Source organism: Lathamus discolor, chromosome 8 (assembly GCF_037157495.1).
Source record: "Lathamus discolor isolate bLatDis1 chromosome 8, bLatDis1.hap1, whole genome shotgun sequence".
NCBI lineage: Eukaryota > Metazoa > Chordata > Aves > Psittaciformes > Psittacidae > Lathamus > Lathamus discolor.
The window spans coordinates 15,272,545-15,300,477 of NC_088891.1; the positions used below are offsets into that span (position 1 = coordinate 15,272,545).

A 27,933-nucleotide genomic window follows, 5' to 3' on the forward strand; every position below is an offset into this window, starting at 1 on the left:
TTTGTTTGTCTGATGTCCAATTTGAAGCTCATTTGAGTCAATTGGAGGATTCTTGTTGACTTTTATGAGCTTTGCATCATGTCTTAAGTAGACAGCCATCTTAGCCATCAAGCTGAGTGTAGTTTTAAAATATAATTCACATTAATACATTTATGAACTAGTTGCTCTCAGAAGATAAAACTGACAGGTGACTGGGCTGTTGTTTTTCATGTGCACTTACAGCAAGAACTGCCCTGTCTCTTTCGACCAAGTCTGCTAGCTTATCCAAAAGATGGCCTCTTTCTGATGCATCCATTCTCCTCCAGACAGAACCGAGAGAAAAAGCAAGGCGAGCTGCCCTCACTGCTTTGTCTGTATCAACCTGTTAAGAAGGAAAAAAGCAAAGGCATTGAGGTAAGAAACAGTAAAAGGCTCACAAAATTTGCTTGATCACATGATGGGTTTTGGAATCGTGATTAATACTGTCCAACAGTGCTATTCTGTACCTGTTTCTTTGATGCATTTATACATGTCTGCCCATTCATGGGATGCATTACCTTGTCAGCTTCCTGGATCTCACAGATCTGCTCTCCTGTGGCTGGATTATATACTGGGAATATTCTCCCACTCTCAGAATTTTGCCACTCATTATTGATGAAAATCTAGAAAAGGAAGAAAAGCCATTAGCTCTCCTGCATGCACAAACAGAAGTGTTTAACAACTGGGAAAAAAATGCAGATTCTAACACAAGAGTTGAAACTTATTTATGCATGTGAAAATTATAGTTTTGAAGCGTTCAGGCTAAACTGATGTCTTTTTGTATTCTGTGGCAGTGTCACTATAGAAGAAACATCAAACTCTAATTAATGTGGCTGCCATTTAAATTTGCTTCAAAAACTGTAACATATAAACTCAAAATAGAACTACCTGTATCAGAGAAACAGCCTTGAAACTGCTGGAGACAAGACAAGGATTTGGAGTAATCACTCAGTTCAGTAAGTAAACATTTGGTCACTGATACAACCCAGTCAAGGCTGAATAATCTCAAACATCACAGTTCCTCAATACACAATCAGTTGATTATGGCTACAGTGATGGCTTGCAGCACAGAATTAACTTGCTTATCTGCTTGGAACAATGGAAATTGTTAAATTCACTCTCTGTTGACATAATTTGAACTGTCATGGGCAAGCTAAATTTGAATTTCAATGGTGCTGACAAGAGCTGTCTTAAGAGAGGTAATGAGTTTATTTAAAGCAGATTTTTTTTTTTTTACTGGTAGCTGCATATGTGCCAGTTATTTTATTCTGAATGACTTTCAGGAACAGGATGCAATTATTTATTAGCAAACACGAGAAAGGTCACCCCAGGAAATGGCTGAGTGAAAGGTTTTCCAGGTATTCAGACTTTTTCTGTCCTTGAAATCTTTCTAAGAACTAAAGTGTTCAAAAAGTCCAGGCACCATACAGATTCCTTGGAGTTGAGGTATCAATATTCTTTCATTGTATTCCATGAAATACACCCTTAAATGTGTAAGGGCAGGTTCTGGCCTCATTAAAATGCATGGGAATTTTACCACTGACTTCACTGGAGGCAGGAGTGAATTTCTATCTGTATCTTTCTATCTATCCCTAGATAGAAAGAATGTTCACCACCCTGTTTTCATGAGGGATTACATTGTGCTTATAGAGACAGGGACCTTTCTCTGGCTAAAGCAAAGCAAAGTCCCATGCCCCATACAGATCCTGTGAGTGTGGATGAGTTGAAAGCAAAGGGAAAACCTTTGAAAGATTCAGGAGACTCAGTTCCAATCAGAGATACTCAGGTTATAGAAACTGGCCTATCTTTTTAGATCATGGCTATGGAACAAATTAAATATTGGTGCAGTTTCCCCACAAAACTACCATCAATGCTGGGACAAAAAGCTGTCCCATTGAACAGGCAGACTAAACATCACATGCTGGGTATTTAAGGAAGGAGGATCACCAAAGCTTTAACATACCTGAAAGGAAAGAAGAAAACAAGTAGCTAGTCATAAATTGATGAGGAGAAACTGAACTGGGAAAAAACCCAACTAATGGAGCAAAAAAAGCAGCCAAGAGAAAATACAGTCAGAAAGCTCAAGATGAACAGTTGCAACACCAAAGGGTATGAAGCGGCCATAAAAGAAAAGACCATGGTGAGGACACTTTAAAATGCCTCTGTATTTTAAAGAAAGCAAAGAAATTGCACACAATTTGCACGTGAAGGCAAAGATGGGTCTATAGATTTTTCTGTTATCAGACATGGGCTTGCTCAACCTACTCTCCAAGCCAAATAGAAGTCATGTAGCTGTGTTCTTCTCAGCAGGGCTTATTAGCTCAGGCTGAGTGCCACACTAACTGCAGTGACGCAGCTTCTGGTTCAGAGCTGACTCATGTCCGGCTGTCAGGACATGGGCAGAAGGAATCTATGCCTGCCTGGGAAAGAGCCTGGCAATGTAGCAGTTGTGCACAGAGCCAACAATTACATGTGCTTTTACTTTTATGGTTGTTTCTGTTGTATTTCCTCGTCTTTCCTGTGCCTCTAGCCTCAGCCACTTTGCTGTGTGCCCTTCCATCCATTCAGAGTCTGTCCTTTCTTTACCCCTGCTCCCCTCCTTTTGTTTTGGTTTTCAGAGGTAGCTGCACCCAGGACCTCCCGCACCATTACCTATCTGTCACTTTCTTTGTACACTGTATTTATCTTGAACCTGTTCATGTTCTTGGACTGTAAGGCCCGTGGGTGGTGTCTTCCTGCTCAGTGATTACACTGCTCTGCAAACCAAAGTACTGGTCCCCATCAGGACATTTTGGAACTAACCCAGCCAAAGTAAAATAAAGAAAGAATCACCAGTATGATTTCTAGTGATTAATACCATAAGCCAGAATCCTCTAGTGTATCATTGTCACTTTTTAAACTGTAAGTGAAACCAGGAAACTCTGAGATCTTTGACCTTTGTGGAAGGATTTTAGTGTCATGCTTTTGGTGAAGTTAACTCCAGGCCCAGAGCATGTGTGGGTGTGCTGAGGGAGGGAAAAGGAGAAAAGCTTCAGAAGCAGATGGCCAAAGGGGATGTAAGGATGTTTGTTTTAGGTTACAGTATGTACATAAAAACATAGGTTCCTTGTGTGATCTGTCTTGAAAGAATAAACCAGGTTGAGTATAAGAAATTGAGAAGTGGTGGCAACTGCAACTGAGTACTCTTCCCTTACAGAAGTGGTCTGTTCTTTTTTAAAAAGATTAAAAAATGTTAACTGCACTCTGCTGAGATGAACACCTATTATCAGGTTTGCTAATACACAGGATGTGTTTGTTCTAAGAATACATTCGACCATAGGACTGAAATAATGCCTTGGAATTACAAAGAGTGTTGCAACTCAAGTTGACTGGAACTACAAAGTGTATTATTTTATCAAACGCTGTGTTTATCCCACAGATCTAGAAAAAGAACAGTAACAGATATTTCAGATAGGACATGGGAAGAATCTATTTGGCATGAAGCTAGAGCTGAAGGCAAGAAAAATTGCCACTGTTAATGGTTAATGTTAGTTTCTTCCTGTTCCACTTTCTATAAACAAGGTATTGCCTATACAAGCTCATTACTGTAAACTGAGCACATTTAAATTGGCAGTAAAATCAGAGTATTTACTCCAGTGCACAAATAAAGTACCTAGTCCCATGTTTTGGAACGGTTTCAAGTCTTGAAATCCAGCAGCTGGCGGCTTTACAAGCAAAACCTTACACTTAAATAATTCACTTTTGAAAGTTTTAGGTGTTCTGTGTCAGGTAGTACCATTCAGCAGATATTCCTACCACCAAGACGCAGATTCTTTTGCAATAAATTTGCATTCACAGGGGCTTTTATAACTCTTCCAGCACTACTGACTCCAATGGCTGTTGATTAAATGTATATATCCTGTACATTTAACCTGACTTTCATTATGGCCACTTCGTAAATATGCCATGGAATGGACAAGCGATGACACATTGCAAGAACAAGGAATCCCTGCAAAGCCTCAAATTGGGTTTTTTTCTGCCTTATTTATAGTGACCATGGTAAAGGCTACCTCTAAATCAGGGAGAATATTTGACAGCAAATCTTCCTATCTATGGATTATATATAACCCAACCTAAACACCACATGAAAAAGGGGTAACCCTATTAAAAAAGAAGGGCTTGCTTCCACGTAAATCATGCTACAAATTGGACAACACCCAGTGAGTTCATTGTTCAACCTCAATTGCAAAGGCTATTCACATTTACTATTCCCCTGGAATCAATGTTAATTAAGGCTGACTGGGGCTATAAATCAGCCTTTGGTTTTTACAACTTAATTCAGCATTAAGCATATATATGTAAATAAAAGGTAACTGATTAACCACTCGAGTTTTCCAGGAGTTACTGAGGTAATTTGTTTTTGTTTGAGTCCTAATGTTACCTCTTGTGACTTGCAGTAAGGTTAAGTATATTGTATGTCATGTTGGAGCAATCCCAGGCACAGCTACAGGTTGGGCAAAGAAGAGGTTCAGAGCAGCCCTGCACAGAAGGACTTGAGGGTGCTGGTCTATGAGAAAATGAACATGAGCCGGCTTCAGTGTGCGCTCGCAGCCCAGAAAGCCAACCGTATCCTGGGCTGCATCAAAAGGAGCGTGACCAGCAGGTCGAAGGAGGTGATCCTGCCCCTCTACTCTGCTCTTGTGAGACCTCACCTGGAGTATTGTGTGCAGTTCTGGTGTCCTCAGCATAAAAAGGACATGGAACTGCTGGAACAAGTCCAGAGGAGGGCCACGAGGATGATCAGGGGACTGGAGCACCTCCTGTATGAAGACAGGCTGAGAAAGTTGGGGCTGTTCAGCCTGGAGAAGAGAAGGCTGCGTGGAGACCTCATAGCAGCCTTCCAGTATCTGAAGGGGGCCTATAGGGATGCTGGGGAGGGACTCTTTGTCAGGGACTGTAGTGACAGGACAAGGGGTAACGGGTTAAAACTTAAACAGGGGAAGTTTAGATTGGATATAAGGAGGAAATTCTTTCCTGTTAGGGTGGTGAGACACTGGAATGGGTTGCTCAGGGAAGTTGTGAATGCTCCATTCCTGGTGGTGTTCAAGGTCAGGTTGGACAGAGCCTTGGGTGGGATCATTTAGTGTGAGGTGTCCCTGCCCATGGCAGGGGGGTTGGAACTAGATGATCTTGAGGTCCTTTCCAACCCTAGCTATTCTATGATTCTATTCTATGATTCTATTTGTTATGTGGTATTGTGAGTAGTTAAATAATCTGGCCAGTTGGGCGCTGTCAATAAAACTGTGTCAAAATGGAAAGAGAAGAAGGGAACACTTGAAAAATTTTGGAGCATATGAACATTAAGTTTGCCACCTACTCTCAGTAGAGCCAATAACTGCAGTAATGTCAGAGCAGGAAGAGAGAAGGCAAACCTTCCTGGTGTCCCTGTCAGTACAGTGATTTGGCCAAGTACAAACCCAACTGGCAAAACAGAGAATGCCTCTTGTAAGTGAGGAATCTGACTGTAGTTGGTGTACAGTGGTCTAAGCAGGAAATGAGATACTATTTGTTCCCCAGCAATGCTGCCTAAGGCAACAGGCAGAACAGGGCAGCAGCTAAGGCAGTGGGTGGGTGAGGTGTGTATGTGTGCAGGACAGGAAGTTCCAACCAGGCTTTACCACATAGCAGGTGTGGTTGGAAGCTCCTGGTTGCCCCTGTGAACGTGCCCTTAAGTGTCATCATTCCCATGAGATCCTAACCTAATGGTGTCTTGATAATTTCTGCTCCTTTCCCAAGTGAAAGATGAAGAGGACATGGCATTTTCTTAAAAATACAGGCCATCCCTCTGGCACTGACAGTAACCTCTTCCTCACACACACTTGTTCTCACAGACATTTTCCAAGAATTTTGCAAGAAAATGCTCCCACCATATATTTGCTGGGTTAAAATTCTACCCATGGTGTATTACATACAGCTGCTGTTGTGACTAAGTTCCATATGACTAATCAAGGAAGCAATCTGACCCATCCTACAGGGCACAGGACTGTTCAGAGCCTTTGAGATACTGCATCACACAAAAAGTATGCAAAGGAAGAGCAAAATTCAAAGTTACCATGTAAAAATTTGAGTTACCTTGAGCCCCTGCTGACATGTAGTTGGAAGGCAGTCATATACTGCATTTTGCATAAGATCTGCATTTCAAAAACATTATGCACTGAGTTCAATGGCATTTTTGGATGCCCATCAGTTTTGAAACCAAGCCAAGAGTAAATGTTTTTAGCATAAAGCAAAGCAAATTAAGCTTTGCAAACAAACAACTATCTTGTTTAAATAGCCATCTGTCCCAGTCGGCTTAATAATAATTAGCAACTTCACGTTCATTTCAAACCATACAGGTAATAGGAGTGATAAGTATTCAAAGAGAAAGGGACGTGTACAAAACCAGTCCGAATCTAATCTGCAATGCAGCAGTAGCAAAATTTAGAATAGGGTGTTTTCATCACTAGCTATCACTGAGGAAGTACTAAACAACTACCAACTGATTTAATTAATCAATTAAAATGCAGCACAGAACTAATACCTCCTTTGCAGCTCTTACTTGAATGAGATTTGGTTTCGTGGCACTGTAGATTGCCACTGATATTCACCCAGGGGCTAGCCCTGGATTTGGAAAATGGCACTGATTTTTCCCTCACTGGGGATTCCTGCATACGCACTGCCTCACTTTATATAGTCCTCCCTTAAAACATACAGGAAAAAAGTAATCTGTGCTCCTGTAACTGGTAAAAACAATCAACACAGGTGGCAACAATGTAACTTTTCATTTCCTTTCTCGAAAATGTTCTCAAATGATGTGTGAGTGAAATGATGATCTACATTCTTAATTCGACACTGCCTCGTGGTGATGTCATGAGCCGTTCTCTTCAGGCTCCCCAGCTGCCCAAGTAGGAACTTGGGCCGCAGGACAGACAGTGGCCTCGTGCTCAGCTCTTTGGAGGTGGAATTATTTTCCCATGGATTTAATAAACAAGGTTTTTGTGCTGTTGCAGCTACACAAATGTTTTTTTGGTACAGGAAGAGGATTTTAACATCCAAATAATAATGGCTTTCCACAGGAGATTTGGTTCTGGATGAATGGAGGAAGGAATAGGAATTTCCTAACTCAATTGATTTAGTAGCTGGTTATAGTTTCATTCCATCAAAGATCTTTTTTTCATATGTGACTTTCTCCTTAGAGAGCTTTTGACATTAAATCTACAAGGATGGGGGAGGGGGCATCAGATGCCAAAGTACTTTGTAAAAGAATCACAGCTGTTCAGCCCTCAGCATCTTCTCAGAGCTGGAGGCATTAAGAAACACATAATGACACTTTTTTTGGTGCAGGGGACAAGCAACAATTTTAGAGGCATGCAAAAAATCCAGCAGCAGCATTTCCCTTGGTAAATACTGCATAACATCACAGATACCGGGCACCTGTGCCTCAGTCTGGTCAGGAAATTTCATATCCTTTCCCATCTCAGCAACTTCATTTCCTCTCCTTTGGAAATATTTCAAGAGTCCTAATGATTAGTGCGATTGTAAGGGAATGAAGTAGATGGGATTGCCAATCAGAGGTGCAGCTTGTTTATTTTCTCAAGCTTTGTTTTCCTTCACTTTTATGGCCGTCTTGATACAACAAATCTCACATTCTAGCCAGAGCGTGTAGTAGGGCACTCCTGGGAGTGACTAGAAACCAACAGCTGGCTATGGAATCAGTGAAAAACCTGGTTTATATCTAGGCATTATGAAAGCAAAAGGCAACCCCAGCAGACTGATTGCTGACTGGCCAGCGATTCATCATCGGTGCTGTTTGGTTTTATTTTAAGAAGGGGATTGTTCAGGTGAACAGCAAGAGTTACTGCTCATTGCTTGCAGTTCACAAGTCATGAATAATAGGCCACAGACTTTGATGCCAACCTCCCCAGACATCTCAGTGCAGAAGATGTTTCTCCTGCTTCTCACTGGGCAGTGCCAATGACTACATCACTTGCAAATGATACACCTACATAAATCAGAGCAGGCTAGCTTGAGCATGCAAGGAGAAATAGTTATCATGTCCTTCATTATAGTTACCACAGAGCAGCATTAGTCCTGCAGAAGTTACCCAGATTTTGGTTCTTGTAATAAGATGTCTTTCAACTGTGGAGGAAATGTAATTGTTTTAAGAGTTAACAGTGAACCACCCGTACATGAGTAATGCTGTACTGAGCAAGCAAGCTGCTGCGGATGGAGCTGGTTTTCAGCCACTAGAGGTCCAATCCCACCCCAAAGAAAATGAAAGGAAAAATCCAACTGGTTTCAGTGGGAGCTGAGTTGGGCCCCAGCACATGAAAAGAAAGCAGTGGCAACAGCCAACAGAGGGGTGTTTGTACTGGGGGACAAAGCTGTTTTGCTGGAAACTTGACACCCGCTCTAGAGCCTGTGAGGTCTGTGAGGGCCAAGCAACCCCAGAACACGTTGTTTTTCAGTTTTCTTCTTTGGCTGCGGTGGGGATGTCCTGACCCCTTCCCTCTCCTCACCACACACCTCCCCCATCTGCCAAAAAACCCCCAAAGATTTGAAAAGGAAGAGCCCTTTTCTAAAGCTGTGTTTGGGGGTGTTTGGGTTTTAATTCATCTGGACCTCAAATTTTGACCTCAGAGCCTGGAGGATAATACCATGGCTTTTAGATATAGTCTGTCATAAATGGGGATTTCCTTCACAAACCAAAGCTTGAAAGTTTACTTAAGAAATCTAGAGTGCAAACTTCAGCCTGTACTGAGAGGGTTGGAGAATTCTGAACATTTACAAGCATACTACAGCAGGAGGATAAAAAAGTGGAACTGGAAATAAAATGCACAAGCAGTGAATGAGGCTGCTCTGGTTTGCTGTCAGCATAGCAGTACGTTGAAACCTAGCAGAATTGCGTTTATGCAACTTGAGTCCTGTGCCAAGGGTACATGTCTGGATGAGAAGACTGGAGTGTTCAGCTTCTCTGGATGTAACTTCCAAGTAGGAAGGCCTCTGCCAAGACTACTGAAATCAAAACCAGTCCTTGACATCAGTGGACTTTGGATCAGAAGCCAAGTATTTAAAATAGGTGACTACATCAAGATCTCAGTGACATTTCAGCATGTGCAAATGAAGTCAGACTTCAGCGTGACATAAGCTGGAGGAGAATCTAGCACCTAACGGCGGCATTTAATGCAGAGCTCAGACTCTTCCCAGTCCCGGTGGGGTGGGAGAAGGAGCAGCACCCCCCTCAGGACAGGACCCACCACCTCCAGCGTGCTCAGTCACCCTCTCCCTGTAAGGGCTTGTCTGGCCCACTCATCTAGGCACCTTGTTTGGGTGCTTTTTAAAGGCAGATAGAGTGAGCCCCTGCTGAGCCAGCTCAGAGCTGGTGGAGGTCTGGGGAATGGTGTGCCTGGGAGGAAAAGCTGGGGGAATCCAGGGTCTCTGAGCAGCAAATGGAATTGAAGAAAGGGCTTGAAACCTTCTGTCAGTCTGCTGTGAAAGTGGAATGTAACATGATTTTTTCTCCCCTATGTCCCAAATCCCTCACACCAAATGTTTGACCTGCCTGTCTTCCTGTCTTAATTAGTCTTCTGTCTTTCTGGGAGCTGGGTCTGTTCTTTTGCAAATGGCAGCACATCAGACAGCGAAACCTGTCCTGTTTATTTTCTAAGCTGTAGGGGGCACCCATTTGAAAAAACTCCCGGCTTATCTAAACGTTTTTGTTTGTATGATTTTGAATTAGGAAGTGTGAGTAATTAGTTAAGAAGATTAAATAAATCTTAACAACATGCAGTAGCATGCTTACTTCCCTACCCCAGCCCCCAAAATATTTCCTGCACAAAACCCAGGCTGCCAAACTGTGATGATACCCTTTTCGATTTCAGTTTCTCACTGTGCCACATGCTGATACAGCATCCGTTATTTTATTCAGTCTCATTAAAGGGATTAAATTTATTTCTGGTTGTTCAAGAAAATTAATCTAAAGAGAAGAAACTTCACATTGTATTGCCTGTTGAACTATACCCGCCACAAACATTTTACTCCTTTTGGCTGCCTTATTAAACCTGTGGGAAGAAACTTCACTTACAGCACATAAAAGCTTTCCTCAAAGTAACTTCTACCTTTTTTCAGCTAATGAAGAATTTATCTGCTGTTAGTAGCACAATACAGGAGCAATAACCCTTTCCCATAGCTTGGGTAATATTTCATGTATTCCTAAGGAACTAAGCTCCTAAGCTTTACTTATCCTTTCACTTGTGGGACTCTCTTTAATTGCTGGAGAAGAACATTTACTGTCTTGCTTAACTGCACCAGAAAACATTGTGTCTGAAGCCAGAATGATTAAAGATTAAGTACGTTCTCCATTTCCACTAATGACAAAGAAAAACCATCACTGAATGATTTGGGTAAGGATGGCAGTGCTTTTTTATGAAGTTTTTTTATGATCCTTGATGTCACTGCGACTTAAAAGAAGAAATAATGAAAGATTTCTAAAAATCCATCCCTCAGGAGTGCAGAGGAGGGAGTATTTGTTTACAGAATCAATTATTGGGCTGTCACTGGCTTTAATGAAGCTGTGGCTGGTAAGAACTTGATCCTGGAAACCCTTCCACTCATTTGAAACGATGGGAATGAGGAGGGGTTTGCACAAACAAAACCAGTCTTGGTCTGTATAGTTCTCCTGTGTTTTGCATTGTTTGTGCATTGCAAATCCTGTGTGCTATGTGTGGCATAAAACAGCGTGATCTATTTATTTGTACATTCTGCCATTTAAAAGTATCTAGCAGATCATCACTTGTAGGTAACTGCCATTTTAAATGTTTAGCCCCAAAGAGCAAGTCATTACTTAGAAATTAGCTATGCTGCATAAGTAAATACTACTAAGATTTCAGACATAGGCAACACAGAAAAATACAATGGACAAATGTATTTTGACTTTAAAGCTCTGTCTGAGAAAATTACCTTATAACTACACACAAGAAATTGCTGGAATGTCAGCTTCATTTGCAGTGGCCCCTTATGGCCTGATCACCCTCCCTGGCACGATAAATCACTGGCAAGAGCCTTACCTTAACACGTTTGATCTCAGCTCAGCAAGACTTGGTTTTGATGTGAAGAACTCCAGATCTTTTAGGTCAGAGACAAATAGCAGAGCCACTGACCTGCAAAGTGCTAACTCTATATTGGACACAAGCGAGCAGCCTTCGGCTTCTCGAAAGCTTGCCCTAACTTCTGCTTTGCATCCTTAATATCTTCAAATATTACTGTTAGCATGTTTTGCTACATGATGCCACTGACATTTCTTTTCCTGTCATTCTTCATGTACAGAATCCACAAGAAATCAAACAAACACATAAGCATGCAGTATGAGAAGCATTATCTTGGATAAACTCTTAGAATTATCTGCACTTCAGGTGACGTGGAATAAAACTCAGTATTTTTCAGCTTATTTCATTTACATAAATGGCTTGCACTGAGCCCTTTTCCACCTAGACCATGCTTACTAATATCATAAATGATATTCATCAATATGCTTATTAAGGTGACTGAAAGTGCCTGTTATGTACATGTCTGTACATACAGAAATTCAAACTACCCCTAAAAAATTAATTAAAAAAAATCCAGTTTGTGACTGGATTTTCATTCAAAGTCTGAATTTTCACAAAGACCAATTTTTGTGGCAACTCAGTTTTGCAGCCTTCGTTTGAAACTATTCCTATTGTTCCGGTTAAACAGTCACTTATCTCTACGATAGTAAGCAGGAGTGTTAGTCTACCAGAAAATTGGATGTTCTTAATGGGCTTTGGGAGAGAATAGCTTTGCATCATCAGCATTAAGTTAAATCACATTAAGTACCCACTTACAACATAGGGATTACCACTTATGACATCTGTGGTGAAAGCCTTTAAAACAAATTGTTGTGTTTGTTAGAAGAAGCTGTGAGATAACAATCCCCAGAAGTCTGATTTATAAACCCTTTTTTGCTCTTCAAGAAGATGCAAAGGAGCCCAAACCCTCTCCTCTCTTTCAATGCTGCAATGAAATCTCTCAGGCTGGAACTTCTTTTCTCTGTAAAAAGCCTTGGGTAATACTGATTTATTTACTTTATAATATTCTTCTGGAGAGGAAACCTTTAGCTGGATTCACTTTCCTCAGAGTTCAGTTCTGACTTCTCCTCCAGTTCTTTCTGTTGATAAGTCATTGCCTTTACATATACAAAACTGGAATGGGTCATTCCACTTTTTATTATTCATAAGGCTGATTGGGGAGAACTGAGCTTAAGCTGTCAAAGTATCCTGCTGTGCTTGGATACCTGACAAATTTACACCCCAAAGTACACTGTGGTGCTAAGACTAAAATTGGATGTGAAGTGTTCTTGCAAGGGCTGATTACAGTCCCAAGCAAATAAAACACTTCAGGGTACAGCAAAATAATGCCAATATTTAATAGAGTTGAGCATTTTTATATGACTGGCAAGCTATTCTGTAGAGAGATGTAGGCCTGCATGAAAAATGAACCTTTAAACAGAAGCAGACTAGTAACTGTTGAGTGTGTAAATTAAAAACATGACCCTCAACTTTTGCCAAACATGCAGCATTAAAAACATGGACTAAGGCAAAAACAAAACATAACTATACAGAGATTTCCTTAAATACGCAAAGGAGGTTATAAGTCTTGTCAATAAAAAACCTTCCTTAAAAACCAAATGCTCATATATGCAAGTCCTGGGATCCACTTACTCCCCCTCTTCACCCAACTTTCCTTTAAAAGTCATGTTTCTTTTCCCCTTTCTAACCAAATTCCCTTTTTCTCTGCTGGAACCCCTTGTAATGATACCAGAATGTGGGCAAACCTCATTAGTCTCCCTGCTGTTTACAAGACAGGATTTATGCTCAGTGTACTGAACACGATGACACATGATCACTGAATGGCTAAAATCACCATTGAGACTTTCATCTGAGATATTTTTCACCCAGACATTGCAAATACTATTGGCACGTAAAGGTATAAACCCCAATATTAATTACAGAGAACATATGTCACCCAATGCCCAGCTTTCTGCGAGTACACCAATAACTAGCCATTTGTGAAGGTTAATTTCATGCAACCTCTGGCAGTTATCCGGTATAAGGTATGTCGCCAATTCAATCCATTAAGTAATAGCTAAATTCTCATGGGACCTAGCTGAAGTCAAATGTTGTTATTCCAGGTTCACTGCTTTTAGTCTCCCCGAAGACCATTTAGGCAAACAGCTGGAAGAGCTGACTACAAAGGTTCCCAGTCACAGGGAACCACTCTAGGAAAGCAGGTAAAGACTTCTAAGCAGGAAATAAGTTATCAAGGATTTGTCCTGTTGCTCCCTCAAAGACAGAAATAAACTGAGACAGAGAGCAAGAGCATGAACACATTTGTGGTTCACCTAGAATCCAAACTGTCTTGGCTGACTGGAGGAAGAGCTGTGCTGCACCAGTCACTGGGCGTGTTCTGCACTGGGCTCCTGGTTGTCATCTGAATAGCAAGGCCTTCTCTACATTAAAGCGCCTTACTAAAACAGAACCTTTGAAAAGTGAATAGAAATAGAAACAGTAACAGAGACAACAACCAGGACTTCCAATACTATCACTGCATTGCACCAATGGAAAAACTCCTATCAGAAACAGATAGAGGGGAGCAACACTGCAGGCTCCAGCTGCATTTGAACTCATCGCGCATATCTTCCAGCAAGGAGGGCACTGCCTCCCAGGCGACATTTGAGGGAATAACAGGAGAGACATCTGATAAAACAGCACAAAGAGAGTGAAGAGCACAAAGAAAGGGATCTTTTAATCTATACTGTGTGCATGTATAGGTGAGTGCACAGAAAAGTGTGCAATGAATACCATACAAAATCATAGACATGCACCCATGTGTAGACACTGGCTCTGAAATCCATCTGTATTTCAATTTCACAGAATAGTATGTACAGAAAAAGAGAGCTTATCTTCTAGTAGTCTGGCTGGTTTAACAAGAGATCCTGCCTCTGACACTGACCTACTGTCTGAGTTAGTCATGGTTACACTCCCACAAATTTAAACTCCCCCATCTGTGAAGGAGCCTTGTCACCAGTTTTACAGTGAGACTGAATCAATTAATGCTTGCTAAAAGCTTTGATAGAAGAAGCAGAATATTAACACTTGCAGTTGAGAGATGCTAGCTAAAAATGTCTTTAGTAATGTAGCAAATGGATTTTAAAGTCTCTGTCAAAGGGTTGTACCACCAAGACTGCCATCATCAGCACAGCTAACCCATTTGGTATTAGTCAATATAACAATTTCAGATGGAGAAGTGAAAAAGCAGAGCTTGATTCTCATCTCCAGCAAAACAGCACTACATAGACATCACAAAAGACAGAAGAGACCATTAAGTAGCTGTGGTAACGAAAGTGTGATAAGGACAAAAAGAGGAAGACCAGCAAAACAGCAAGCAATGATGGAAAAGGGGCTGAAGGCTTAGCCAGACATCCTCAGAAACACACGTGCATGTTTCCCAAAGTTGGTGCAGGCCATTCCAGTACGGGACTGCTGCCACCATACACCCCAACAGAAGAAATGAGACAGTAAAAAAAAGAAAACGGCCCTTGATTTGGAAAGGCAGGTGGTAATTTCTTGGCAATTTCTAACTACTTGAGAATAAACTTCAACTATTTCTGTTACAGCTGAAAAAACCCACTTAAGCAAGTGTAAAATGTGTATGTTATGGTACACTGGTAAGTTTTGGAAACACCCAGTGGAATCAGGACAGTGCTTTTATGCGTGAGGCAAAGAACATTTAAAATAAACTCTGTTTCCAAAACCAAAATGAAGTGGTTCCATAAAAGGAAAAATAAAATAGATCTATGTATCCAACTGGCAATTACATAAATGCCCTCTCAAATCAGTTTGAGAGTGTAAAGAAGTACTAAAGCCAGTTTAAAACTTAATTTCTATTTTAAGGACTTTTTACACTCACAGAGTGGTAAATAAAGAGTGAGGTTCAATGTCATGGGAAGTGCTTTACTGGTTGAGCTGAAAAGACTACAGGGTTTTTCAACTAACTAGATCACAATTTTCATGAGCTACGAAATAAAAGTACAAGTGCCTGGAAACCAGCATAAGAAATCTAAGTGCGGGTGAGCTGGACTGTATCACAGGAAAAAAAACACCAGCATTTTTTAAACATAAGGGTATGAGAATTATCAGAGGCATACCATGATCTCTAGGTGTAAGCTATGTAGGGAGGAAAAGTCAGGCCACAGAGAGGGGCAAATAGCTCTGTGTGCAAGGAATTACGTGGTTATTTCCTGGAAGAGAAACAAAACAGATAATGCAGACCCACAGATATAGAGGCAGTCCAGTTCATGAAGCATAATAGCAGGAGTGAAGTACTGATTTCTGGATAAGAGCAGCTGAAATGACACTGAAGTGGTACTAAAGTGGAAAAAGAACATGAACGTAATAAGACTGGTGCAGAAGTAACTGCGTAATAGTACGGTGAGAGCTGCACTGAGATAGCGCCCAAGGAACATAGAGTTTTCTGCATCCCAACCTAATGAACGTTTGACGCAGTCCTGTCAAGGACTAAAAATTGTCTCTGAACCCCTGAGAAGTGGTTACCATATAAATAAATTCAGCTTCATTGCAGGAGAGAAACATATGAAGAAGCCCTACTCTCTGGGATACTAAACTTCAAGAAGCGATTTTTTTTTTAAGAGGGGAAGTAACTTAGAAACTCCCTGCTTGAAGCTAGGAAATTAAAATCCACAGAATCAGCATGGAGGCTCGAGAATGTGAAAGAGTCAAAGAAGATTTGCATTCCCAAGGCTAAAAATGGGAAGCACAATCAAGAAAATAAATGGGGTGGCTAAGCAGGAAGATACAAGAGGAAATACAGGCAAAAAAGGAACAAAGTGCTAACTTCAACAGGCGGAGAAACACAACATAAAAATCAAAAATTGCTACTAAATATTCTGAAGAAAAATACCAAGAAGGTAACACAATTAAAACAGCCCAGAGAAGCCTAAGTTAAATAAACAAGTATATATAAGCTGGGGGAGAGTCAGTGGATTCCAAAACCAACCTGGCTATGAAAGGTATAGAAGGAAGACTGAAGGTGTTTCTAGAGGTGGTAGCTCATTTGAGGGGACCTTAATTTGGCTGTACCAAAGTAGATTAAATTTCTGGCCAAAACTTAGTATGTGTTGTAGGGCCAAGGGAAGAAAAGCAGAGCCACTGGTGCTAACACCAGAAGATGACAGGTAAAATACTTATTCTAGGGAATCATCTTTACCAGAAACCTAACACCAACAGTACACTGAAGATCATTTAAAGGCCATGTCCAAGACAAGGGTGCTCCAGTCTGAGCTGTGCTGCAAAAAGCTGAAATAACATTCCTGAAAGAAATCCCAAATGCTAATGCATCTCAATTCTTCCAGTTTTAAAAAGCTGAGGCATCAGGAATTGCTCAAAAGTCACTAAGGATATACCAGGGTGGTGGGTGATGATGATGAAGTATTAAGTGGTGGTTTTCCCACTGAAGCATGCCATAGCACAGACCTGGCAGGAACTTCCAGTTGGTGAGATCTATTTCAGATGAAACATAGAGCTGAGGTTCTGACCAGATCTAGGATGCCAAATTTAAGTCATGCTGACCTAGTCACAAGAGGGTAAAATCACATTTTATGTGCCAGTTAAATAATACCTGTATATACCTGAAATAGTAAATAGTTCTGCTTTGTAAATAAATTAGTCTCACTTTAGAAGAAAGCCTTTACATTTGCAAACAGACACGTGTGTTTGGAATTCCTGTAGGGAAAAGCACTTTCTGGTAGCTTCTGGGTCAGAACTAAGGGATTTTGTGTAATCACTCCTAGATAACCAGAGGACAGTGCCTCCCTGGCATCCTCTGCTCATCTGGGTTCAGCAAATAGGCTGCAGCCTGTTCTTATATGTAACAAACACTTCCTACATCTTCATGGCTTTCCAAACGGATTTTTGTAACTCATTTATTTTATATTGGGGCATACTGGAAATCCACATGCAAACTAGCAAAGTATATCCTTTCTATAACCACAATACCTGCTGTAGGCCTCTCCACAGCTGTCCCACTGGTATCCCTTTAGATTCTGAGTTCAACACCTTCATTACCTATGAATCCCTCACAGATTAAGGTCTATATACTTTAGTGGTCAGTGCGGTCCTTGTGTTTTCATCTCCAGCTGAGGTCAGCTGAGATTGAGCTGACCTTAAACATTCTCATTTGGGTCACAGAATTTGATGCGGATGTATTTTCCCACTTCAGCCCAGCAAAGCTGGAATGTATTATGTTTCAAGCCATAAGGTAAAAATCTAGTTCACTGGGCTTGCTGGGGAAGGAACTGACTTCAAGTGAGCAAGTATGACGCCCTTCTTTTCTTTTGTCAGAAAAAGAAGTTGGAGTCTATCTCAGCAATGCTATCACAGTAACTCTTTGATGTGGCTTCACAGATCATACTTTTAGTAATGAAGTGCTCCTAAAGCTTAGTTATACTGCATAACTTAAAATTGATGTGTGGCATTCATGTCACAAAGGTAGACTGCTACTAAACGTAACAGGAGATGCTGGTCAGTACAAGTATGCTTTTAGACAAGTTCTGAGATATGGAACTTGTGTTTTGGGGAAAAACCAACAAGGTGTTTGCAGACTGAATGGGAATATCTCTTATTCATCTGAGTAAGCACGAAAGTAATGAACATTGGACCCTTAGATGGCAATCATGTTTTAGATTTCACCTTTCTCCATGTAATGCTTATTAATAAGTCTTCACATAGTAAGTCTTCACATAGCTATTTATGCGCTTGTTTGTGCTTGAGTACAGACACCAATGCTTGTCTGAGGATTCCTCAGTAGAGGACTGCACGGAACTGCAACTTTCCCGACATTCTTTAAACCTTTACACAGCCTGTGCTCATAACTGCCTTATAACGTTGTCTCTGCATAAATGCATTTTTCATCTGACATCTTTTTCAGCTGAAGTTGATGTTTTGGTTTCTTGTTTCACAGAGTGAGCTCTGTTCTTAAGAAAACCAACAAACTGACAAAAACCAACCCCAAACAAACAGTTAAAAAGTTGCGGGTTTTTTAGAAGTGGAGAAAATGAAACAATTTCCAGAAAACAAATAGCACAAAGTTACAGCTCAGGCTTAGCAGCAAAACTGTAAAAGAAGAATGTGACTTTATGCAGAATCCGACTAAGAATTTAGGATATGGACCACTGATCTCATCTTTTGTCAATTATCTCTGTAAACCTGTGAGATTCCTTGGAAGATAGTTAGTCAAATGAGGAGCTGAATCAGTGGATATAATTTATTTAGACTTTAAAAAGGCTTTTGATGATAAAGTCCTTAGCAAGAGGCTATTAAGGAAAGTTAGTAACCATATGGTGAAAGATAAAGTCCTGCCATGGATTAAAAAGTGGTTAAGAGATAAGATAAAAAGACTGGAAATAAATGGATAATTCTCCCTGGAAAGAGGTTAATAGCAAGATGCCCCTTCATTACTGCGCCTAGCAATCAATACGTTGGTTCACCTGCTTTTGCAGATCATTAATAGTAAGGTACATAGTTTGCAGATAAAAATATTCAGACTGATCTGAGTAATGAACAGCACCAGGACTGAAGTTAAAAAGCACTTGGGCAACTCAAGGGTAGATGAAATTTGCCAAATATAGTAAATGCAAAGCAAAACCTGTTGGAAGGAAGGGTTCAAATTACTTTTAGATCCTTCTATGTCCCCGGTGACATGCAGTGTCTATGGACACCTTATTGAAGGCAACTGTTAATGTGCATTGTAAAGAAGGGAAGACAAATGGATACAGTGGTTCCATTGTGTGGTGCTCCCCAAACCAAAGCTGTTTATGGCAGTGAACAACTTCACACTGGCAGAGCCCGTTAAGGTCTGTTTGGAATAATCCTGCATGGACAGGGAGATGAACAATCTGAGCAGAGATCATCAAGAATTATGGACTGTTGGGGTTCATCAGAAAATGTGGACACATCAAGAGACAGGTTTGATATAGAAATGTACCAGGATTGGTGAACTTCCGTGGGAGGGGTTTCTGAAGGACAGAATGGAATAGAGATTTAAAGAAAGGGAATTAATTTTTTTGTCAAAATGGAAGTGTGTGTTCAAGACACATTATCACAACTTGATAGTGAGGGGCAATGCTTAGATAGCCACAGATCTTGGAACAAATCCTTGCTCTGTCCAACATCATGAGTATTCCTGGAGCAAAGATGTGAATTGTACTTCTCCTCATGAGTGTCCTGCCCACTAGGCTATCAAGTTGATGTCTCTCAGGCATCATAAAAAATTCCAAGTGAATTACCCAACAGGAGGGAATATGAGACTCTTTCCAGGGACAGCCAAATATGGAGAGCATCCAAAACTGGGACCTATCCATCATCAGAAAGTAGGGATCCATATTCACATTTCTGCTCTCTTTGCTTCAGAGCAGCAGTATGAATTTGGCTGCTCTTCAATTCACGCAAGTGCTCTGATTATTACTGACCTTCTGCTTTTGGTGTGCAAATAATTATATGCATCTTTTGTATGTGAATACTTGAAATCATACACATTTTTGCAAAGATGAGAAAAACACTAACTGTACAGCTCTTGTCCTTCAGTGTATTATCTGGCCTTACAAACTGGACAAGGAGAGGAAAATTTCCCCCTACCCATCAGTACAGTACCATATAGCCTGATGCATTAAACCAGTTCGCATTTTCCCGAAAAATTTAGTCTTTCCCTAAAAATTCAGCACTGTGAGAGGTTACTGCTCCAATTGTTACCTACTCAGTAATGCAGCAGTTATCTGCAGTAGTCAGCTAGCTCTTGACAGTTTCCGCCTAGTAGATTCAATATTTTTAATGCTTTTGAATTAACATAGTTATAAGCAGCAGAGTAAGCAAAGACAGGGGACTTAATACACATAAGATTACACTTGTTTCTTGATCCCTTATGCAAAAGCTGGTTACATTGGGGTTGTGTTGAAGACCCTAAAGGTCTGGGGGGAAAGGATCTTATATTCAGGCTGTTATTGGAAAGAAGTGCATAAATAGTTTGCAATTGCTATGTGGGCTAATGGATTGTAATACTAACCACAAAGTATGAATACACTAGAAGAGAATTCAACTGTAGATTTAAACAGCAATAAATCTAAATACAGTATATACCCTAAAACATCATACGTGGTGATACAGAGGGACATACCCAGTGTCTGCATCAGATGCTGAAGTGTTCCGTAAAGGGGAAAAGTAGCTGTTCTCTTTGCTCCTCATGCAAACATCTCTGATTTTCTGTGCCCATCTCCTCTAACTGGACAGCGCTCACTGAGCTGACCCAAAAGGTTCACTGAGTTCTTCAACCATCAGCCACTGAATCTAACTTCAGAAGGCATTAGTGAGCTCACTCAGGGAAAGAGATGGGAAATAGCATGTATTCATCACTTACCTGAGTTTCGCCAAAGCTTGTTGAAAACTCACATAGTTTCTGCATGTTATTCTAAATAAAATAGATTTCCTGCCTCCTATATTGATGTCAGTATAGAATTTGATCTGGAAAATACATGCTGGAAATTTTAGTGAAAAGACTTTGTAATAGCATTCTGCAGCATTAATGCCAAGAAAGCACAATGGGAATGAAAATACAGAAAGTTACTTAGTAACAAAACACCTCAAGCCCAAAAACTTACCATATGAGAGTTTGAAATGTATTTGTTAGCTCTTGTCTATCCAGAAGAGTTTGCCTACACTTCGTACGCATTGCTGTATACAGTTTTCTGTTGCAGTGCTGGGTAGTTTACCTCGTCTGAGTTTAGACTTGATTTTAGACCGACTTGATTTTATGAAGTCTGAGTGAGGCAAACGTTTTTATACAGGACAAAACCCATGGTTGTCAGTCAATTCACAGGCTCTTCTGACAGAAACATTCCTGTACATTTCACTGCCACAGTGCTGTAACTTCACCCCTTTAGAGCACCTCTTCATAAAAAACTCTCAAGACTGCAATTCTTCAGTTCATTCTCAGACTTAAATCAGTTGGCATGCAAGAAACAAAACATCCAGCTGGATTAGTGTCCCCAACGTGATGCAAACTGAAAACATTTGTTCACTCAGTTACAGGATTTAGAGGCACAGCTAGCACAGGACAGAGCCCTAGGGTCCTCGTTTTAGACCAAGCTGTCTTTTGAAGTCAATGTGACTTACTAAAACCACTATGAAAATACTTTGTAACGCAGATTTCATTATGCCATAACAAAGGAAGGATAGCTACATCCTGTGGAAACACCTGTAGCCCCTCAAACAGAGATAGCAGGAGGAAAACAGTGCAAAAGGCTGATTCCACATCTACTGTCATACACTTGGGAGACCATCAGGTCTCAGGAGGGAGAATGGAGTTTTTAAGAGCACCAAGGAGGAAGGCATCAATATAATACTAAGCTGAGAATTGTCCGATCACCCACAGAATCTATCAGGTTCACAGAGCCATCAGCTCAGAGTGTGTTTCCTGTACAAAACATGCTAACAATGTATCCTTGCAGGGTACCATGCCACAGCTTCTCTCACCCATCTGATAGACCTGGAGCAGCCATTCTGAGAGTTCCTGGCATCAAGCTGACACTTGTAGAAGTTGGACTTGTTGCCAGAGAGAGAGCTGGATCCCCTTCCCACCTGCATGCTTGCTAACACATAAAGCACAGCACTGCCAACACAGTCCTGACAAGCCTGAAGGAGGGCTTGCTGTGTCACAGGGCTGTAGAATAACCTAATTCCATGCAATACTGGAAGACGCCCCATTCTGTAGATGCAACCCCTCCCCAAAAGTTAATGTTAAGAAGTAGACAGTTAAAGAGTTATTCCAATGAAAAAAGAGGCAATCTTGCATGTAGCAGTTTTATTACTTGCCAGCCTCACAAGAAAAACTTAACCCTGTGTGCTTGAACACTCATCTTCATGTCTGGTTCACATCCTGTCCACCAATTCTTATCATGCACATCTAACACACTTTATTTTTCACAGAGACCATGCCAAGGTATCAAGAAGCTGGGAAAAACATTTTGAATGGTTGTTTTTTTAAAGCAGCATAGGCTGATTCCCGGTATTGAGGTCACAATAGATACTGCTGCACATCTTGCATAGAAACAATTTTTATCACCAAATGTATTGTTTCTGACCACTGAAAAACTACATCACCTCTGTGGCTCCATCAGGTGTACGGATCAGAAGGGCTGAACACACACAGTTTTCTGCTCACGTCAGTAAACCCACCAGAGGAATGTTTCACAAGTTTCAGTAATTGTGCCGAATAATCGAACAAATGAAAATTACACGGGTGGTGTTTGTGTTATCTGTGCTCTCACAGCAATCCCATGGATAATGTCGTATTTTCAAGATTAATGAATAATACAGTTACCTTTTCTCCATTTCTGTTTCAGATGTGACAAATCTTTAACAAATCTCATTTAATGGAATTTTAATATTCTCTGTCCTAACAAAACTATTTCCCAATTTCAGAATTCCATAAATGGAATTTAATTGGAAAAACATATTTTAAAATTACTTCACTCAGTTCAAGTGTTCACAGGTACCTCTATTTTTCATAAAGAATTAACTCCCAAATGGTTAAGATTTTTATGTTCAGAGACAGCTGTAGTCAAGAGTTTGAGCATTCTGAGTCCTGGTTGTGTATTTAAAATTCTCAGCTAACAAGCAGGAGAGAGGCTCTAGGAATGGTTACAGATGTCTGATTTTACAAGGTTCGGGGCTGTTGGAGGGGTTTTTTTGCTGAAGTGCTTTAGTCTAATGTTATTTATTGTTTATGGAAGTTGTTTGTCATTTAAGACATGAAGTGACCACTCCCCCCAAAAGAAAGAATCAAGTTACAATCCATTATTTCATTTTTGATTGTTTTTCTTTGTAGTAGGTGGGAAAGTGGATCCTGGATAAAAGTCCTGCCCAAGACAAGACTCCAAGCTGAAGACTCCAATTATCTATAAATCACTTGTATTTCCTGCAGAGAAAAAGGAGGGAAGAGAGAGACAGAAAAGCAGAGACAGAGGATATGCCAAAGTGAAATATTCAATACCTGTCCTAAACCAAATTTCTCTCAAAAGCAACCAGGAGTTATTTTTGAGATATCTCAAAACCAAGCTCAGAGGAATCTTGCTGCTGTTGGTTTTGGCTTAATACTGAAATAAAATAACCTTCTTTTACTTGTTTCATTAGTATAAAATGTGTAACATCTTGCATATTTTGGAGATGATGGCACTCTATATTCTGAATTATTAAAGGTTTCTATGCCGCTTACGTTCTCACAGATCAGAAGATGCGACTGCTGATGAGTTATCTTTTCCCAAGATTTTTAGAACCAATTCTATTATTTGAACAGAGAAACGCAAGCACAGTTAGTGTACAAACTGACTGTGATACTACTCTCGAGTATCCACCAAATGCTCCTGAAGCACAACTCACACTGAAACCAGCAATGAACGAAATTCATGCCAAACACTGTTTGCACAGTATGACTCCTTCCAAAGTGTAACACCACACAACATCAAATAACTCCATTCCTCATTTAAACCATTTTCAAAGAAATTATATTCAAGAAACATTATGCATGCTTTAATTTGCATATTGCAGTTTGCACTGAAAATGTAATGAAACCTAAAAGAGTTCACTTTCCTCGGAACATTCTTCTAGAACATGGAATTGCTGTAACAAATTAGAGGACAAATTGGTTTTGGCACCCGCTTGAAAAAAAAAGAGAAAAGATGAAAAGCTTTTAAAGTGATGATACAGAGGAAAAAAATACACTACATCAGCCAAAATGAGTTTGCTATCAGCTTTAAAGCTTCTGAAGTTGTATTTCCAGAAGATAAAAATGTTATCACCTTTTTCCAGTGCTGATGTGCTTATTTTCCTATTAAGTTACTCAGTAATTAGAAACAAAGTCTGTCTGACACATTGTAATCTGTTTATACAATATATCTGAAACTTCTCCAACAGAAATGAAAACAGGCTTTAACTAAAGATGCTAAAGATGCAAGGATCCAAAATACAGAAACAAATTCAGATTGCATTTACAAACCAATGACTGCTCTTAAAGTCCCTTTTAATTAACAAACACAACTTAGTCCCACAATACACCATAGAAAACCAGCAGATTTTTCTACATTGACCCAATGGGTTTGTTCTTAAACTTCTCTTTAAGAAAATCAGTCTTAAAGGTTAGCAAGAAAAATATGCCCTCTTGCAATATTGCTCAAGGGTGTATTCAAGCATCACAGAAGTTAGCAGAGATCTGTTCCAGTGCTGTAACAACCTGGTAGTATTAGAAGTCCTCCAGGAACTGAAAAGGAGTCCCTTGGGCACACAGGGTAATTCAAGAAAGAAAACATTTCTATTTTCTGATTGAGACATACAGGTGTGCCCAGTAACTTCCTCTGAAGTACATCAAATGCCACTGAAATGTACTTGAGAAATACTGATTTTGCACTGAAAAGAAGCCCCAACAGCTCTGTAGAAAATACTGCATTTAAAGAGAAGTGGCAAAGCCAGTCCCAGCAGATCTAGTTTGCTTTTCTTTTATCCTGTGGTTTTTCAGATATTTCAGGGCTAAGAATCCGTTTCCTTTATTACAGATTCAAGGCAGCCTTTTAGTAGTTTTTCATCTCCACACTCAAGTTGGGTAGGGCAGAATAAAACTGATTTTAAGTAAAATCCCTCTTTTGGAGGGAAAGCCATGAACTTCCCTGCCAGAACAAACGAACACAACTTACCTTGGTGTATTTGATTTCAAGGTTGAGAGTGGGAGAAGGCAGCAGATGCAGAGATGCCATCAGAGCTGCAGGATCTGCCTTCACCTCCCCTGGCATCTCAATTTTACTGGAAGTCATAGTCTCGGGGGGGGATTATATAGTGCCACCGAGCCCCCCGCTCTGATCTGGTGTGTTTTGGGTTGGTGCCCCCACCCCCCCCTCCAAAGACGGGCGCTGAAGATGTTGCTCTCCTCCTCTGTATATAGGCAGGTGTCAAGCCGGGTCTCTTCTTATTGGACATGAGGGCAGAGGCAGGGGGGCAGGTCCGTCCTACCTAGTGCAGAGCGGCGCAGCCGCGGCGCCCCGCAGCCCCCGCGGGGGGATTCCCCCGCTGCCCGCGGGGAGACGCGCTCAGGGAGCGGGCCTGGAGAACCCGGGCGGGGGCAGCCAAACCCCCTGTGTGCTCCCCCCGTCTGCTGCGTGGAGGCGCCGCGCCCGGGGGAGCCCAGACCCGGCCCCGCGCCGCCCCGGCCGGGGCATCCCGTGAGGAGCCCTCTCCGCGGGGGCAGTCTGGACAACACTCGGGGAGCACCAGCGGGGCCCGGGCCGGGGGAAGGCCCGGCAGCGATACCGCCCCCGGGCGCGGAGCCGCGGCACAACGGGCCGGCCCGGGCGGCCCCTCACGGGTCCCAGCCCGAGGAGCGGCGAGGGCACGGGTCCGGCGGGGCCAAGCCTCCGCCTGCGCACAGCGCGCCCGCCCCCCGCCCGGCACCTGGCGGCGGCGCTGCCCTCCCGGGTCCCCCCCAGCTTCCCCTGCGGCCGCGGCTGACACCGCAGCGCCCGCGCGTTCCCGCGGGCAGGGCAGCCACGGGAGCGCGCCCCCCCCCCCGCCAGCCCTACCTGCCCGCGGCGGCGCCATCCCCGTCCGCCTGCTGCCCCCTGCCGGCCGCGCACCCTCCGCCGCCCAACGCTACGGCAGGGGGCCCCCGCCCGGCGCCTGCCCGCAGAGCGCGCTCCCGAGCGGGGCAGCCCCGGGTGCGGGACTCCCGCAGCGGGCGCGCCCGGGGCACTTCTGCTTCCCGGCTGCCTCCGGGAAAGAGCGCGGCCAGGGCGGGGGAGCAGGCGCAGGGCCGCGGCCCGGCCCGGGCGTTCTGCGAAAGGACGAGGCCCAGAGGGCACCCTCAGCTGCGCAAGCAGCAGCCACCCGCTCCCAGCCGTTATTTCCAGGGGGCCCTGGCAGGAGGGGGGCAACTGATGCAAGAGGCTGGGCACCGCCCTGCAGGGGGTTACTGCGGGTCAGCAGCCAAACACGAGCTGGAGCCGCCGCTCACTGTCTCGTGGCTGGGGCTCGTTCCCTGGCGGGGCCGAGGGACATCAGGAGATCATGGACAAAGCCCTGCACTCCCCCTGGTCAAAACTTCCGACAGAGACCACAGAGAGCCCAGACACTTTTGTTACTTCAGGCAAAATCAGTAAGGTTCTGCTTACCGATGCAAAGGCTCCCAACACCATCGCAGCCAGATAAACAGGGAAAAGACACCGAAGTTGCAGCTGTCCAAAGCTGGCAAAACAGAGCAACAACAAATACACCACATGACTTTCCTTTGACCCAGCCAAGAGTAAGCAATGGGAAAGGGCCATAGTTTGATTTTGTTAAATATCAGTTTGTTGATTCCACAGATATTCCTTGTTCTGTGTTTTACAAGCTTGTGGACAACTGAAAAGTCTGTCCCAGTGTTCTCTTGAGTGTCTGAACTGGAGCATTGGACAAAGGTTGCTTGTGCCCAGAAAGACAGCACAAGATAGAGTGCCGTTTAAGTTGTTTGAGGGTTAAACACCTCTGTGTACCTCCAGCACAGTAATGAAGGAGGCTGCAGGTTTTGCTCTCTCATTTTTCATCATTTTTTTTTTCCTTTTTCCCCGACAGGAAATGGATCCACAGTCCTGTGTGTAATGCGACGTTACAGACATTGACAGCAGAGCTGTCGAACTGTGACACCGGGGATGAGTGAGACTTTTAAACGGCAGAAATTCAATTTTTAATGGCACCCTGGCAACACAGACCCAGCACTTCATCACGAGGGTGACACCTTCTGAAAGCTCTTTTGAAATAAATCAGCCTGGGGATGTGCTTCCTTAAAAAATGACTGTGTTTCAACCAGATTCAGGAATGAGGAAACCCTGTAACAGCTTCATTACTGAATCAAGTCAGTAAGGTTCAGGAGATTTTGGTGAGAAGGGATTCCAGTGCATGTGGAGATGCAGTTCAAACCCACATAATCTGGAGCCGCTTAGTCAACCTCCATCAACTACTTGCCGTACAAACCACATTCCTCTTACATCTAAAAGCAATTCAGTTTGCAAAAGCACTCAGAGCCAACTGTGGTTGGGCTATCCACTACCTACACCTCGCTGGCGTTCCCCAGTGGAGAACAGCACTGCACTTACTGTTTGTGGGCTTCTGGTCTACAGCCAGCGTCAGGGGGCTCCCCAAGAGAACATGTCAGCCATGCTGTTGTATCTTCCTGACATCAAGGGGCCAACCACAGTTCCTCTTCCACCATCCTGGAAGACAATGATGGAGTCCTTAGCACAAAGACTACAAAAGTGAGTTCTCATTAAGTACAACAGTAACTTAACTGAACAGACTTAGGAGCGAGGTCTGTAACACTATGCTGGTCACACTGGTGTGTCCAGTTTGCTGAGCTGCTTCAGTGATTAAGCACTACTCTGCCTACTTTATGATAGCAAATCAAGTCATGGCTTCAAATCCTGCAAGTGAATGATATTTAGTGCAATTTCTTTGTGGGAGGGATGGCCACCCTTGGACATAAGGACAATAACTCAGCAATAACAATGAATACAGAAGTAAACTAATTGATTTGTGAAATTAAAAAAGTGAGTCCACCAATTGCCAAGATGAGAAAGAACAGGAACAACCACCCAGGTTCAGCCCGAGTTCTGCGGTCCCTCAACACCGATGCACAACAGAGAAACCACTTATTCTTATTGCACTCCTGTAGTTCCTGGTTGGTTTGGGGGTTGTTTTGTTCTGTTTTGTTTGGTGGGTTTTTTTGTGTGAATTGTTA

The 27,933-nt window shown here is 42.2% G+C and overlaps 1 protein-coding gene across 4 annotated transcripts in view; it reads right to left on the reverse strand.

Annotated features, from left to right (window-relative positions):
- ALDH1A2 (aldehyde dehydrogenase 1 family member A2) overlaps nt 1-27,933 on the reverse strand; it is a 103,732-nt gene that overhangs the window by 28,469 nt on the left and 47,330 nt on the right. For 2 of the 4 annotated variants that reach the window (XM_065688361.1, XM_065688360.1), the window contains 4 exons: nt 27,293-27,409; nt 26,333-26,405; nt 537-641; nt 221-361 (listed from right to left, as the gene is read on the reverse strand). In XM_065688361.1, the coding sequence (XP_065544433.1) occupies nt 221-361; nt 537-641; nt 26,333-26,356 (270 nt within the window). In that variant the 5' untranslated portion in view covers nt 26,357-26,405; nt 27,293-27,409. Of the gene's footprint in view, nt 1-220; nt 362-536; nt 642-24,865; nt 25,101-25,744; nt 25,996-26,332; nt 26,406-27,292; nt 27,410-27,933 lie in introns of those variants that run through there. The other 2 variants (XM_065688362.1, XM_065688359.1) reach the window with 2 other exon arrangements.